General features: G+C 40.1%; 1 protein-coding gene across 1 annotated transcript in view; it reads right to left on the reverse strand.

Annotated features, from left to right (window-relative positions):
* Positions 1 to 228: 228 nt before the first annotated feature.
* The window catches only part of GSR (glutathione-disulfide reductase), a 45042-nt gene continuing 30763 nt past the window's right edge, over positions 229 to 14507 (reverse strand). The window contains exons 8-13 of the mRNA XM_019953586.2: positions 12853 to 12939; positions 11046 to 11204; positions 6854 to 6965; positions 4663 to 4794; positions 3701 to 3834; positions 229 to 1170 (exon numbers count right to left, since the gene is read on the reverse strand). Coding sequence (XP_019809145.2) covers positions 1021 to 1170; positions 3701 to 3834; positions 4663 to 4794; positions 6854 to 6965; positions 11046 to 11204; positions 12853 to 12939 — 774 coding nt within the window. The 3' untranslated portion in view covers positions 229 to 1020. The remainder of the gene's footprint in view (positions 1171 to 3700; positions 3835 to 4662; positions 4795 to 6853; positions 6966 to 11045; positions 11205 to 12852; positions 12940 to 14507) is intronic.

A 14507-nucleotide genomic window follows, 5' to 3' on the forward strand; every position in this document is an offset into this window, starting at 1 on the left:
AACCTAGCTGGTAAAGGCTAATGGAAATAAAATGCTAAAAACTTATGATTTCTCAACCATTATATTCACTAAATGTTTCTATTATGCCTCTGGTCTTATAAAAGCAAAATCTCTTTTCTCTCCCATAAGGCCTTAAGCCTACTCAAAGCAGCTCACTTTGGCCATCTGACCCTTCAATCTGAAATATTCTTAGAAAATGAACTGTCACCCATTAACTCATAACAAATATTATAAGAAGAAAAGACTGTGATTTTATTTTCAGATTTTTGGAAACAGTTTTCAAAGAAATAAAATGACAAGAACATATACAAAAATTGCAACCATTCATTGAACTATGAGCTCTTGGCAGAGGAAAGGCCTTTGGAAGTATTTGAGTCCCTCTCCTGAAAGCCAGGATCACTTCTCAAATGTCCTTCACGCAACCAGCCTCCTCAAATCTTTCCCAAATTTGATGAACTTCATCTCTTAAAAGTCAACAGGAATCATTTTAAATCATTTAGAACAAAATAAAGAATAAAATACAGGAGGTATGCCTCTTAAGTTATATGTTTTTAAAGAAAACTCACATCCTTGAAATAGCTTTGCAATATGCAGAGCACAGTACTGGCTTCATAAAAAACAAAATCACTCTGTACTTGCATTCTTTAAATGTGAAGAGCAACTGTCATCTTCCTCTATAAAAATTAGCAAGCAATATTCATTCAGGAACATTCATTTAACTGTACTTCATATAGTTTTATACTTAGGATGAGGCTAAAACAAAAACACAAAAACCAGCCAGCCCAGAGCTACTAATAAAACAAACAGTAATTACTGAGAGATGTGACCAAGTGAAAAATCAATCCTGAAAAACAAAACAAATTTCTAAGTACAGAAATAAGCCGACTGAAAATTTCCACACTTGGAAGATCCTGATGACGATAAAGAAAAACGGAAAGTGGGAACAGTAAGTAAACGTGATGATTTGGTTCCTTCCCGAAGGTCTACTGGTCCAGCTGCCGGCCACACGTCTCTGGGTTCTCAGCGAAGTGTGACCAGCTCTTCTGAAGAGGTAGGATGGATAGCAACCGTGTTGTCAAAGTCAGATTTTGTGGCTCCCATTTTCACTGCAACTGCAAAGCCCTGCAGCATTTCATCACATCCAATTCCCTGCATATGAATTCCAACCACCTGCAAAAGAAAAGAAAAAATGTTTTTACCTCCACAATTGCATGAGCCAATTCCTTGTGATCAATCTCCTTCTAGGCGTGTGCACACATGCACACACACATTTGTACACTAATGATTTTTTTATTAGTCATGAGAAGTGAAGTGAAGTCACTCAGTCGTGTCCGACTCTTTGCGACCCCATGGACGGTAGCCTACCAGGCTTCTCAGTCTATGGGATTTTCCAGGCAAGAGTACTGGAGTGGGGTGCCATTTCCATCTCCAGGGGATCTTCCCGACCCAGGGATCGAACCCCCTTCTCCCGCACTGCAGGCAGACACTTTACCCTCTGAGCCACCAGGGAAGTCTAGTCATGAGAGATACCTGGTATTTAAAAACCTCTAAAAAAACTTACATCTTTAATCCTGATATAGCATAAAACAGCCTACATGTCCCTGCATAATTCTGCCCCAACATCCTTCCACTGTCCACCTCACTCAGCTCTCCCAAAGGCTCTCCGCTTTCCAGCCTCACCAGCTTTCCTCCCAACCTGAGGATTCACTACGCTCTCTCCTGATGGAACACAGGCTGTTCCCTCTGTCTGGACACTCTTTCCTCCCCTCTCAAGTGTTAAAGTCCCTTCATTCTTCAGATGGCTACACCTGCCTTTCCGACCAAGTTAAAGCACCCATGCGAGCACTCAGTCCCAGTATTACTCCATCATGGTTCTATAACAACTGCAAAGTTGTATTACTTGGGGACTGGACAATTATAGTCTGTCTTTCCCAGCAGACATTAATCTCTAGATGGAGGGGACTCTGTCCACTTTTGCTTTCCACTCTATCCATCTGGCCTAGCACAGAGATAGCTCTTAGAGGCACTCAACCCACAACGTGCTGGCTGACTGCACAGATGACCATCAAGAGGCATTTGTTTCAAATCACACTTTCCAATGAGGTTTCTAAATATATTTAAAAACTAGTTAGTGTTCATCTAAATATATTTAAAAACTAGTTAATGTTCATCTCCAGCAAATATTTTTAGGGTATGTAGTCTGCTGAAAGACAAAGTTAGAGAATATAAAGTTTCACCACAAAAATATTGTGCTTCAAAACAAATCAGGAATATTCTTAATATACCTGAACAGTACACTTAAAGATGGTTAAGATGCAAATTTTGTTTTTTATATATATATATATATATTTTTTTTTTTTAACAGTTGAAAAAAAGTATATCTCAATATAAGACAAAGAAATCCCAAATCATACACTGCATATATTCAACATGGCTAAATTTTTAGATACGGTGATCTAAAACTGAGTTCACAAACAGCTTCTGGTGATGGCATGAGTCTTATGCTATTTCTGTTCATATCCCAGTTCTTAGCCTTTAGTTGACTGTCAGGTAATGTTTACCAAATAAATGAATGATAAACGGTATAAAGAAATAACGGATATGAAGAGGTAAGTAACGACCTCACTGTTTCAATAACTGGACATCTCAGGCTACTGGGAACATTCAGGGCGAGAAACGGCAACTTTTATCTTGCTGCCAAACTACTTACTTCTCTTCATACTGATTCTCTGCTTCTGTTAACTTTCAGTGACACTGATTTTCATAAGCCAGGGCCTTGTCTCATGGCTTTTAGTGTAAGGGCCCAGTTGATTCAGATACAAACTATGTCCTCTTTCATAAGAAAAGTTGGAACCTACATCTGAATCTTTAGGCATCATTTCTCACAGAGCCATGTTCCCATATTGCTAAGTTCCACCTTAGTATTTAATTCAATTTCTAGAAAAGTCCAATAAGCTGATCTAATATCAAAACAAAATCCATTTTTTAAATTATTAAGAAAAAAAAAGGAAACTGTTCAACTTCAAACCAAAATCACAATGAAATACCACTTCACATCCATTAGGATGGCCACAATTAAAAACACAGTAACAAGTCTTGGTGGAGGTGAAGGGGACCTGCAACCCTCTTATGTTGCTAATGGGAACATAAAATGGTGCAGTCACTTTGGAAAACAGTTTGGCCGTTCCTCAAAACGTCAAACCACAAAAGATAATCGATTATCTCAGAACATTTTACTATATAAACTTCTTCCTGACTGATCGGTTACGTTAAATCTAAACTTCTTACATTAAATTCTTACACTTACCAATATTTCTGAGTTGCCTATCTGTTCTGGCCTATTGGTCAATGACATCCTTTTCCCCTTACACTTTTCTTTTTTGGGGCCAAACCATGTAGCTTGTGGGATCTTCGTTCTGCAACCGGGGACTGATCGCAGGCTCTAACAGTGAAAGCGCCAAGTCCTAACTACTGGACTGCTAGGGAATTCCTCTCCACCTTACATTTTCAATGCAGGGGAACCTTCTTTCTGTGTGAAACATTATGAATAACTCCAATATAGAGAGACAGATAAAAGAGCCACTGTGCTGGCTGAACCAGAAAAAGCTTTACTAGGTCTCTTCCCTTCCCTCCTCATGAAAACACCTCCACCCGTGCCAATCTTGAAGACGCTCTTCGGCTTACTGGACTTGGCGCATACCTTTTCCTCTTTGTTGGCACAAACCATTTTCATCACACATTTTGTTTTCCTTTTGGTAACTGCATGATACATTGGGGTAAAGGTGGTAGAATAAGTCTTCACATTTTCTTTTCCATATTTATAAATGGCTTCATCTGTAAGGCAGGGGGGAAAAAGCACCTATCAGAAACTGAAACAATTCCACCGAGCAGTCAGAGAGATGGCCAGAAATACATAACCTGAATCAAGTCATAAAGGAAAATTACTCAAAACGACAAGGAAGGACGTTCTACAACATAAACCTCAGTATCATGAAAGACAAAAGACAAGCTAAGGAATTCTGTCTCTTGACTAAAGGAGACCAAAGAGGTATCAAAAGTAAATACATTGTATTATCCTAGAATACATGCAAGACTTGGGGGGAAATGTTAAATATAAAATTATCTGAGGTAATTGGCAAAATTTGAATAAGGTTTAAAGTTTAGATAATATTGCATGTATTTAAATATTCCCATTTGAAACTGCTTCTGTAAGGCAATGGCCTTGTTCTTAGGAAATAGATACTGAAGTATGTGTATGCAAACAGCGAGAAAACGATAAAGCAAAAATGTGATCGGCAGACAGGAGTCCTCTGGTGTTTCTGCAACTCTTCCTTAAATTTGAAATTAGTTCAAACTAAAAAGCTTTAAAAAGTCAGACAGATAAAATGGAGTAGGGAAAAGGAATTACACTTTCAAAGTACTAACAGTTGGGGAAGAAACTGGAGATGTGATAAGAAGCTAACTACTGTGCTGGCCCAAAAGTTCATTCAGGTGTTTCTGTAACATCTTACGGAAAACCTCGAATGAATTTTTTAGCCAACCCAATAAAAAGAATTATAATTTGGGGGGGCTGAGATAGATTTAGTCAGCAGACAGACACCTAGCTAAAGTTAGCAGAGAAGGGGAAGAAACCATAAATGACCTTCGTTTTTAACCACCTACCTTCTGTGAGTCCCACTGTTCCAATAGGGGGGTGGCTGAAGACCACTGTGGGGATGTTGTCATAGTCTAATTTGGAATCTTCTTTGCACTCAAAAAGTCTATGGGCAAGTTTTCGGCCAGCAGCAATTGCAACTACAAAGATATTTTAAAATCAGTGTCTAGCTTATTGTTCATTTTAACATAGCAGAATTGTTCTACTAATCATTTATTCATCTGGCTTAACACACAAGTTTTAAGTTTTTCATCAGTGCTCATTACAATATTCATTTCTATATAATAAAGACCTATCAATGCCTTAGTTAACAATCCAAAACAATTTGCTTATACGAATTCTACACATTCCATTACGATCCCCCCACACATTTGCAAGTTTGCAAACATCTGGCAGTTATCTATTTTTTTAAATTAAACTTTTTATTTCATATTGGAATACAGCTTCTTAAAGGCTTCCCTGGTGGCTCAGATGGTAAAGAATCCACCTGCAATGCAGGAGACCTGAGTTCGATCCCTGGGTTGGAAAGATCCCCTGAAGAAGGGAATGCCTTCAGTATTCTTGCCTGGAGAATTCCATGGACAGGACTCCAGCAGGGGTTGCAGAGTTGGACATGACTGGGCAACTAAGCACACACAATAGCTGATTAACAATGTTGTGATAAGTGTCAGGTGGACAGCAAAGGGATTGAGCCATACATATACATGTATCTATTCTCTTCCAGTGGCAATTACCTCTTAATGAGGATATTAGCTTTTTGATACAATATTTACGGAGCAAACTATCTCAAGCATCTATTTCAAGCATCTTTACTTCTACTTTACAATCAGCTACTTCACAGGAATATTTTAAGTTTCTTTTAAAAATTATTTTTATTTCTTATTAATTTTTAAAAAAGTTTACCTTCCTTAGCCTGTTTTTATTCCTAACAGTCTTTTAGAACAAATGCCTGAGTTCAATATAAGCTCTGGTTTTTAATTTTATTGACTTCAAATTGACAAAAAGTTTTTTTCCAAAGTAAGGCATCAGTAGGATATTAAAGAAATTTTCTTCACTCCAACAAAACTTTTGGCGGCTATTCAATTATGTTATGAAGTCTTTGAAACTTTGCTTGTTTTGCTTTTGTTGAAAGAGCTTCCTAAAGGAGGTGAAGGGCTTGGGGGGTGTGACCAAGGAAGTTTCCATTGTGAGTAAGAACTGGGTGATTATGGAAGGGCGGGTGAGGCCCTAGAGGGGCAGAATGAAGGTGATGGAGGGATGCTGCCAACAGAAGCGGGTAGAGAGCCTGAAACGACATCAGTTAACTCAGGCAGTAGGCTGAGGCATGGGATTCAGGGGATGGCAATCAGTCTTAGTTGTATCAAGACTAAATAGTCAGGGTAGGAAATTGGGAAATTGGGATTAATATATACACGCCACTATATACAAAACAGAAGGCAGAGAAGGGGACGACAGAGGATGAGATGGTTAGATGGCATCACCAACTTGATGAACATGAGTTTGAGCATGCTCCAGGAGTTGGTGATGGACAGGGAAGCCTGGCGTGCTGCAGTTCGTGGAGTCGCAAAGAGTCGGACATGACTGAGCAACTGAACTGAACTGAATAAGAACTACTGTAAAGCACGGGGAACTGTTTTCAGTCCTCAGTAATGACCTATATGGAAAAAGAATCTGAAAAAGAGTGTATATATGTATAACTGATAACTTTGCTGTACACCTGAAACTAACACAAAACTGTAAATCAGTTATACCCCTATAAAATCTTTTTAAAAGACTAAATAGTATGTAAGAAATATATAAGATTAAAATATATATTTTCTTACAAAAATATAGGAAAGCCACTCTAAATCACTAGTTCCCAAAGCCACTTCCTTCCACGGTCATGAACACAACTCGGATTCTAATTTCCAGCACTGTTCAGAGGGTGACTGTATTATCTGTACAAAAGTTTCAGTCTTCACTAAGCATTTTAAAAATCTTTGAAAGAAAATCGAATACTACTAAAAAGCATTCTCCAAGCAAAAACGGAAATTATTCAGAAAATGTCAGGTACCCAACCAACATCCATATCAAAACATTTTTATCATAAAGACACTCATCTTTTTAACTTTGCTTGAGCTGATTTGACTGTAGAAAGCTCTATAGTTTTATATAACACACAGAGCCTCCCTTATCCGCCCCCAAAAGAAGAAACATTACCTGGAGTAAGAAGAGCTTTTCCACACACATCCCCAACTGCATAGACACCTTTTACGTTAGTATTCTGGAATTCATCTACTATGATGTGACCTTTGTCATCAGTTTGAATCCCCTAAAATTGTAGAGGGACATCAGGTAAGTATTTGGCCATCTATAAAACACAGCAGCTCACATCTCTGGATCCGCCTCACTTCAGGCACCTCTTCAGCCTGAATCTCTAAGAAACCACAGGATGAAAAACATCCTTTCAAGTTGGCAAGTTTGCTATCTTTTGTTGGACTTAAAAGGTAAATATTTTATCCAATTTTGAGGAGTTTTAACAGGATTTGACTTTGTGTTGTATGATTCAGTGGGCCAGAGAAGCCTGAGAAGGAATCACTCAGCTGTCATACATGGAAACTGGCATCCCTGTGGAGTCCATCTAACACAGTGATTTTCCATTTTTCCCTTGGAAGCACTGCTTCTGAAGCATGCTAACTCATACTTCAGACGGGCATAGCCTGAAGCAGTCATCAAAAACAGATTTCATTGAAGTTTACAGTTTTATCTTTAAAACCCCAAGCAAAATTTCTATTCTACTCTAAAAACATATCAATGTTGCCTTTAACCAAATTTTTTTGCCTATACGTTGAGTTAAATTTTTGCTCCAAAAAGATGTATGATGCTTATCTTGTGGTTTTGCAGATCCCAGGTGTATATATCCCCAGAGGAGAAGTAGAGAGGCAGCAGGCATAGGGAGAAGGTAGTGTAGTGGTGAAAAGTACAGCCTCTGGAGCACGGAGATCTGGGTTCAAGTCCCAGCTCTGTCACTTACTACTGATAGCTATGAGACCTCCCGTTTATCGACAAATACTTGCACTTCAAAATGAGGCATTACTGTAGTCACTGTGGATACAGAGGTAAATAATACAGACATCTCTATTCTCTGCAGGGTTTACCAGCCTGGTGGACAATTTCTTATCTCTGTGCCCCTGGGCTCCTCACTCTTACCCCTGAAACAGTTGTTGGCAAGAATAAATTAGGCTAGTATAGCACAGCAAACTCTTCTCAATACACAGTAATGACCTATATGAAATAAGAATCTAAAATAAAGAGTGGATATATGATGCTGTGAAAGTGCTGCACTCAATATGCCAGCAAATTTGGAAAACTCAGCAGTGGCCACAGGACTGGAAAAGGTCAGTTTTCATTCCAATCCCAAAGAAAGGCAATGCCAAAGAATGCTCAAACTACCGCACAATTGCACTCATCTCACACACTAGTAAAGTAATGCTCAAAATTCTCCAAGCCAGGCTTCAGCAGTACATGAACCATGAACTTCCAGATGTTCAAGCTGGTTTTAGAAAAGGCAGAGGAACCAGAGATCAAATTGCCAACATCCGCTGGATCATCGAAAAAGCAAGAGAGTTCCAGAAAAACATCTATTTCTGCTTTATTGACTATGCCAAAGCCTTTGACTATGTGGATCACAATAAACTGTGGAAAATTCTGAAAGAGATGGGAATACCAGACTACCTGACCTGCCTCTTGAAAAATCTGTATGCAGGTCAGGAAGCAACAGTTAGAACTGGACATGGAACAACAGACTGGTTCCAATTAGGGAAAGGAGTACGTCAAGGCTGTATATTGTCACCCTGCTTATTTAACTTATATGCAGAGTACATCATGAGAAATGCTGGGCTGGAAGAAGCACAAGCTGGAATCAAGACTGTCAGGAGAAATCTCAATAACCTCAGATATGCAGATGACACCACCCTTATGGCAGACAGTGAAGAGGAACTAAAAAGCCTCTTGATGAAAGTGAAAGAGGAGAGTGAAAACGTTGGCTTAAAGCTCAACATTCAGAAAACGAAGATCATGGCATCTGGTCCCATCACTTCATGGCAAATAGATGGGGAAACAGTGGAAACAGTGTCAGACTTTAATTTTGGGGGCTCTAAAATCACTGCAGATGGTGATTGCAGCCATGAAATTAAAGACACTTACTCCTTGGAAGGAAAGTTATGACCAACCTAGATAGCATATTCAAAAGCAGAGACATTACTTTGTCAACAAAGGTCCGTCTAGTCAAGGCTATGGTTTTTCCAGTAGTCACGTATGGATGTGAGAGTTGGACTGTGAAGAAAGCTGAGTGCCGAAGAATTGATACTTTTGAACTGTGGTGTTGGAGAAGACTCTTGAGAGTCCCTTGGACTGCAAGGAGATCCAACCAGTCCAACCTAAAGGAGATCAGTCCTGGGTGTTCATTGGAAGGACTGATGCTAAGGCTGAAACTCCAGTACTTTGGCCACCTCATGCGAAGAGTTGACTCATGGAAAAGACTCTGATGCTGGGAGGGATTGGGGGCAGGAGGAGAAGGGCACGACAGAGGATGAGATGGCTGGATGGCATCACTGACTCCATGGACGTGAATCTGAGTGAACTCTGGGAGCTGGTGATGGACAGGGAGGCCTGGCGTGCTGCAATTCACGGGGTCGCAAAGAGTCGGACACGACTGAGCGACTGAACTGAACTGATAAGTATACGTAAAACTGATTCACTTTGCTGTACAGCAGAAACTAATACAAAATTGTAAGTCAACTCTACGCCAATAAATTTTTTTTAAAAGATTAAGTAGGCTAGTACCATATTGTGAAGACTTAAGCAGAGTAGTCATTCAATTTGCAGTCTAAAAATATATCAACACTGAACTGAGGGAAAATTTTTGCCTCATTTTTTAAAAGTTCAGCAAATATAGTTGAAAACTGGACTAGCAAAGCTTAGGTCTGTGTAATGGCACAACATCTCTTGAAAGGTGAAAAGCTGGGTGAATAGCTTCATTAATATAAAAATAGATTACTGATTTTACTAACTTTCACTGAATAATGAGATTAAAATCAAGTAGAACGTGTCCCTGGATATTTTATTCTTTTTAATTATGAAAAATGGCTTTTAGTGAAATGAAAAAGGGATGGAACTTAAAACAGATACTAATATTAGAATATAAACCAAACTGTCACACACTCCTCAAGAGGCTCCATCAAATACATAGTGAAAGTCACTCAGTCGTGTCTGACTCTTTGCCACCCCATATAAACCTCCACCAAACATATAAAATATTCTATTATTACTAGTAGAAGAGTATAGCATATCAGAACAATTATCATTATCCTCACCATCAGCAGCAGCTGGTTAACACTGGCTGAGTTCATACTATAAGCCAGCATCTAGGCAAGCTAGTTTGCATGCACTTTCTCATTTACTTTCTGTCTAACCCAATGTGACAAGTACAATTTTTATTTCCATATTTCCATGAAGCAGTTGAAACTTAAAGAGTAGCTAAGCGACTTTCCTAAGGCCATGAAACTAATATAAGGTTCAAAATTGGGTCAAACACTGGGACCCACACCCCAGGCTACTGTACCAGACTATCCTTTAAAATTTTAAAGGACAAGTAAGAACGATGGCACTGGTAGGTCAGCTTCACATGCGTACCCATCCCTGAGTGCCACAACATCCCAGACAAGTCACACACCCATCCATCACGATGAGAGCTGCAGAGGGTAAGGAATAATTATCGGGCTTTAAAGAGACAGCTATCAGAGTACGAAGGAAATCTGTAATGAGGAGGCTAGTCAGGAAATAGCAAGACAACGACCTGATCTCGAGTGAGGACACCAGAAATGGAAAAAAAAAAAACAAAACAACTTTTAAAGAACTTTCAAAGGCAGAAGCAATGGGATTTGATGACAAATTAGACAAATGAAAAGAATTGAACAGAACCCACTCAAGTTTTGGGGGGTCTGGGACTGGATCAGGGGAAACCACAGGACTATCAACTGATTCAAGAATGTTTTAGGCAAGGAGGGTGGTCAAAAACAAACTTCTGCTTCCAGTATAAGTAAGTATTAGGGATGCAGTATCTATAGTCACAAGATGACTATAGGCAACACTGCTGTGAAGAGTGTATGTAAATCCCGAGTTCTCAACATACAGAGAAATATTTTTCCTTTTCTCTTTCCTACTTTCTTTTTATCGTATCTGTATGAGAAGATGGATGTCAGCTGGCCCTTCTGTGGTAATCATTTCACAATATACATAAATCAAACCATCATGCTGTATTCTCTAAACTTACACAGTAATATATATCAACCATTTTTAAACAAAGTTGGAGTGAGGGGAAGAGTATCATAGGAAGACTAGGTCAACTTACCAGTTTGTTTAAATTCAGGCCCCAGGAGTTTGGGTCCCGCCCAATGGCCCAGAGCAGGCAGTCAACATCTGCAATAGTGGTGAAGGTGGGTTCCCTACCAGGAATTGAAGTAACCATGCGGAGTTCCAGGCCCGAAGAAGTTTTTTTAACTTCCCTGACCTATTGGCAAATACAAGTTATTAATTGGGGGTGGGGGGAATGGGAAGGAAAGCAAATAAACAGGAAACTAGAATTCTTGACATTTAAAAACTCTCCACTGAATCCTGCAAATGATTCAGGATTCAGTGTGTGTGCTCAGTCATGTCCGACTCTTTGAGACCCCCATGGACTGTAGCTTGCCAGGCTCCTCTGTCTGTGGAATTTTCCAGGCAAGAATACTGGAATGGGTTGCCATTTCCTTCTCTAGGGGATCTTCCCGACCCAGGGATCGAACCCTCATCTTCTGCTTGGCAGGCAGACTCTTTACCACTGAGTCACCTGGGAAGCACACATATGAGTCCTGCTGCTGCCACTGCTAAGTCGCTTCAGTCGTGTCCGACTCTGTGTGACCCCATAGACGGCAGCCCGCAAGCTCTGCCATCCCTGGGATTCTCCAGGCAAGAGCACTGGAGTGGGTTGCCATTTGCTTCTCCAATCATACGAGTCCTACATGCTGACAATTTACTTCTGCCCAAAGGCTGCCCACACTAGAACTCTCTGGAGCCAAGACAGTATCCTTGGGGACCCCAAATCAGACAGCCAGTGGCCAGAAATGTCAACTCATGCCAAGACCCTAACACTTCAGCTTAAAAACAAAGTATTTTAAAGTGTACTTCCAAGTTGTGATAAAATTTTAAATCACAAATCTAAGCACAGTGATTTGCAACTGGACTCGGGGGAGGAAATGGGCTGTAGCAGCTTCATTAAGAATTTTCTAAACTGCACAGTCCTTGCTTCTCCCAGGACACTCTTAGGATCAGGGAGGAGGGTAGGATTAGGTCAGGAGGGTGAAGGACATACAAAGTTTAGCGGGAGTCCCAGGGGGATTCTGATGTTGACTTTCACCACCAGTCTAGACTTCAGCATTTACAAAGCAACTTCACATTTATTATTTTACTTATAATATGGCCTATGCTGAAAGGACAAAGCTTTTGGGGGGGAAATCATTTTTACAAGGCTCATACTCAGGGAAAAAAATCTGACAAGTTGGTGATTCCCTGAGAATAAAAAATATATATATATATATATAGTCACTTTGTCATTGTTTTCATCTACAAAACTCAATGATATGCTTTCAAAAGAGATTCCATAATAATATTTCCTGAAAAAAGTATAAACCTGAAAATTAAGGATGTTCAATGAGGACTGTGGTTTTTTAAAAACATTTATTATTTTATCTATCACATATTTATCTAGCTGTTCTGGGTCTTACTTGTGGCAGGCGGGATCTTTGATCTTTACTGTGGCATGTGGGACCGAGCTCCCTGACCAGGGATCGAACCCAGGCCCTCTCTGCTGGGAGTGCAGTCTTAGCCACTGGACCATCAGGGAGATGAGGACTCCCTGAAGAGGAGGAATTGGAGCACAAAAATTATAGTTTTAGTTCCAACTAAACTAAATTCAACTACCAGATTCCTCATCTTTTATACCTTAGACTTCATTAACACATCAGTGTGAAATACAGCTTCTTAGGGTACAGAAAAGACTTGGAAGTACTCTAGAAAGGAATAACCGACTGGGGTAGATGTAATCTGTGTTGATAGAACCAGTGAGATGCAGGACAGATGGATGACCAAGGGTGGTAAGCTCGCCCAGGGCTCGGTCGTACCTGGGAGTACTTCAGCACCTCAATGCCAGCGTTCTCCAGCTCTTCAGTACAGTTGGAACTGATTATTGAATCAAAAGTTCTAAGCACCTGTATACAGAGGCAGCCGAGGGATGGGTGGCAGGAAAGAATAAAACCTGATTAAAGATACGCTACAAACCTGGGAGGAAATTTCAGTATCAGTCCCCCTTTCTTCTTCATTCATGGCCACACTGTGAGTTTTTTTAACCATTTTAAAAAACTAAAACACAGTTAATTTACAACGTTGTACTAAGTTTCAGGTGTACAGTAGAGTGAGTCAGTTATGCGCACACATTCTTAAATATTTATTTGGCTCTTCTGCATCTTTTACCATGCCATGTGAACTGAGCTGCAGCATGTGGGATCCAGCTCCCTGACCAGGGACTGAACCCGGGCCCCCCACACTGGGAGCCCTTAGTCTTAGCCACTGGACCACCAGGGAAGTCCCAGTGGTGAAAAACACAGAACATTAAATTTACCATATAACCATTTCTAAGGACACAGTTTGATGGTGTTACGTATATTTGCATTGTTGTGCGACCAGACTCTTCCCCCTTGCAAAACTGAGACTCTGGGGGTGGGGGAGTGATAAATTAGGAGGCTGGGATTAACATATGCACAGTAGTTTATGCAAAACAGATAACCCACGAAGACCCACTGTATAACACAGGGAACTACACACAGTATTGTGTAATAACCTATCAGGGAAGAAAATTTGAAGAATATATATATGTATGTATAACTGAATCAATGGTGAACACTTGAAACTAACATGATACTGTAAACCAACTAGACTTCAATTAAGAAAAACTGAGACTCTGTACCCACTAAACAACTCCCCGTTTCCTTTCCCCCAGTCCCTGGCAATGCCACTCCATTTTCTGTTTCTCTGAGCATAGGTACTCCAGATACCACACGTAAGTGGATCATAATATTTATTTTTTTGAGAGTGGTATATTTCATTTACCATAATGTCCTCACGCTTCATCATGTTGTGTAGCATGTGTCAGAATGTCCTTCCTTTTAAAAGCTGAATAATATTCCACTTTGTGTGGATATACCATACCTTTGTTTATCTATTCATGTGTCATCAGACACTTGGGTTGCTTCTACCTCTTAGCTATCGTGAATAATGCTGCGATGAACATAGTAAGCAAGTATCTTTGATGTTTCCTTTTAATGCAAAGAACGTACTAGATTTTGACTGAATGTTAATACTCCAATACTATCTGGCCAAATGAAATTGATTTTCAGAATAAGAAATTAACCTGGCAGTCTGCTCAATGTAACTAATATTTATGTTTAAGCCTGTATGCCTTATTAGGCACTTATTAGTATATCCACTACTTCATGACAGTAACGCCAGCCGGGGTGCCCACTGTTCTCAACTAGCAGCTGGTGGCTGGGAGGAACACTGGTCCTAATCCTGCCTTCTGTGCAGCTCCACGAAGAACAGAATACACGCGCTGCACCTTCTATTTATTGACAGTGAAACAGGAAATGCTCCCTGTATTTTTATTTTTTGGCTGCGCTGGCTTTCACTGTTGCACACGGGCCTTCTCTAGCTGTGGCGAGCGGGGGCTGCTCTCTACTTATGAAGCACAGGCTTCGCTGACTCAAGGCATGTGCACTCTTCC

The sequence above is a fragment of the Bos indicus genome, chromosome 27 (genome assembly GCF_029378745.1).
Source record: "Bos indicus isolate NIAB-ARS_2022 breed Sahiwal x Tharparkar chromosome 27, NIAB-ARS_B.indTharparkar_mat_pri_1.0, whole genome shotgun sequence".
In the NCBI taxonomy this organism is placed as follows: domain Eukaryota; kingdom Metazoa; phylum Chordata; class Mammalia; order Artiodactyla; family Bovidae; genus Bos; species Bos indicus.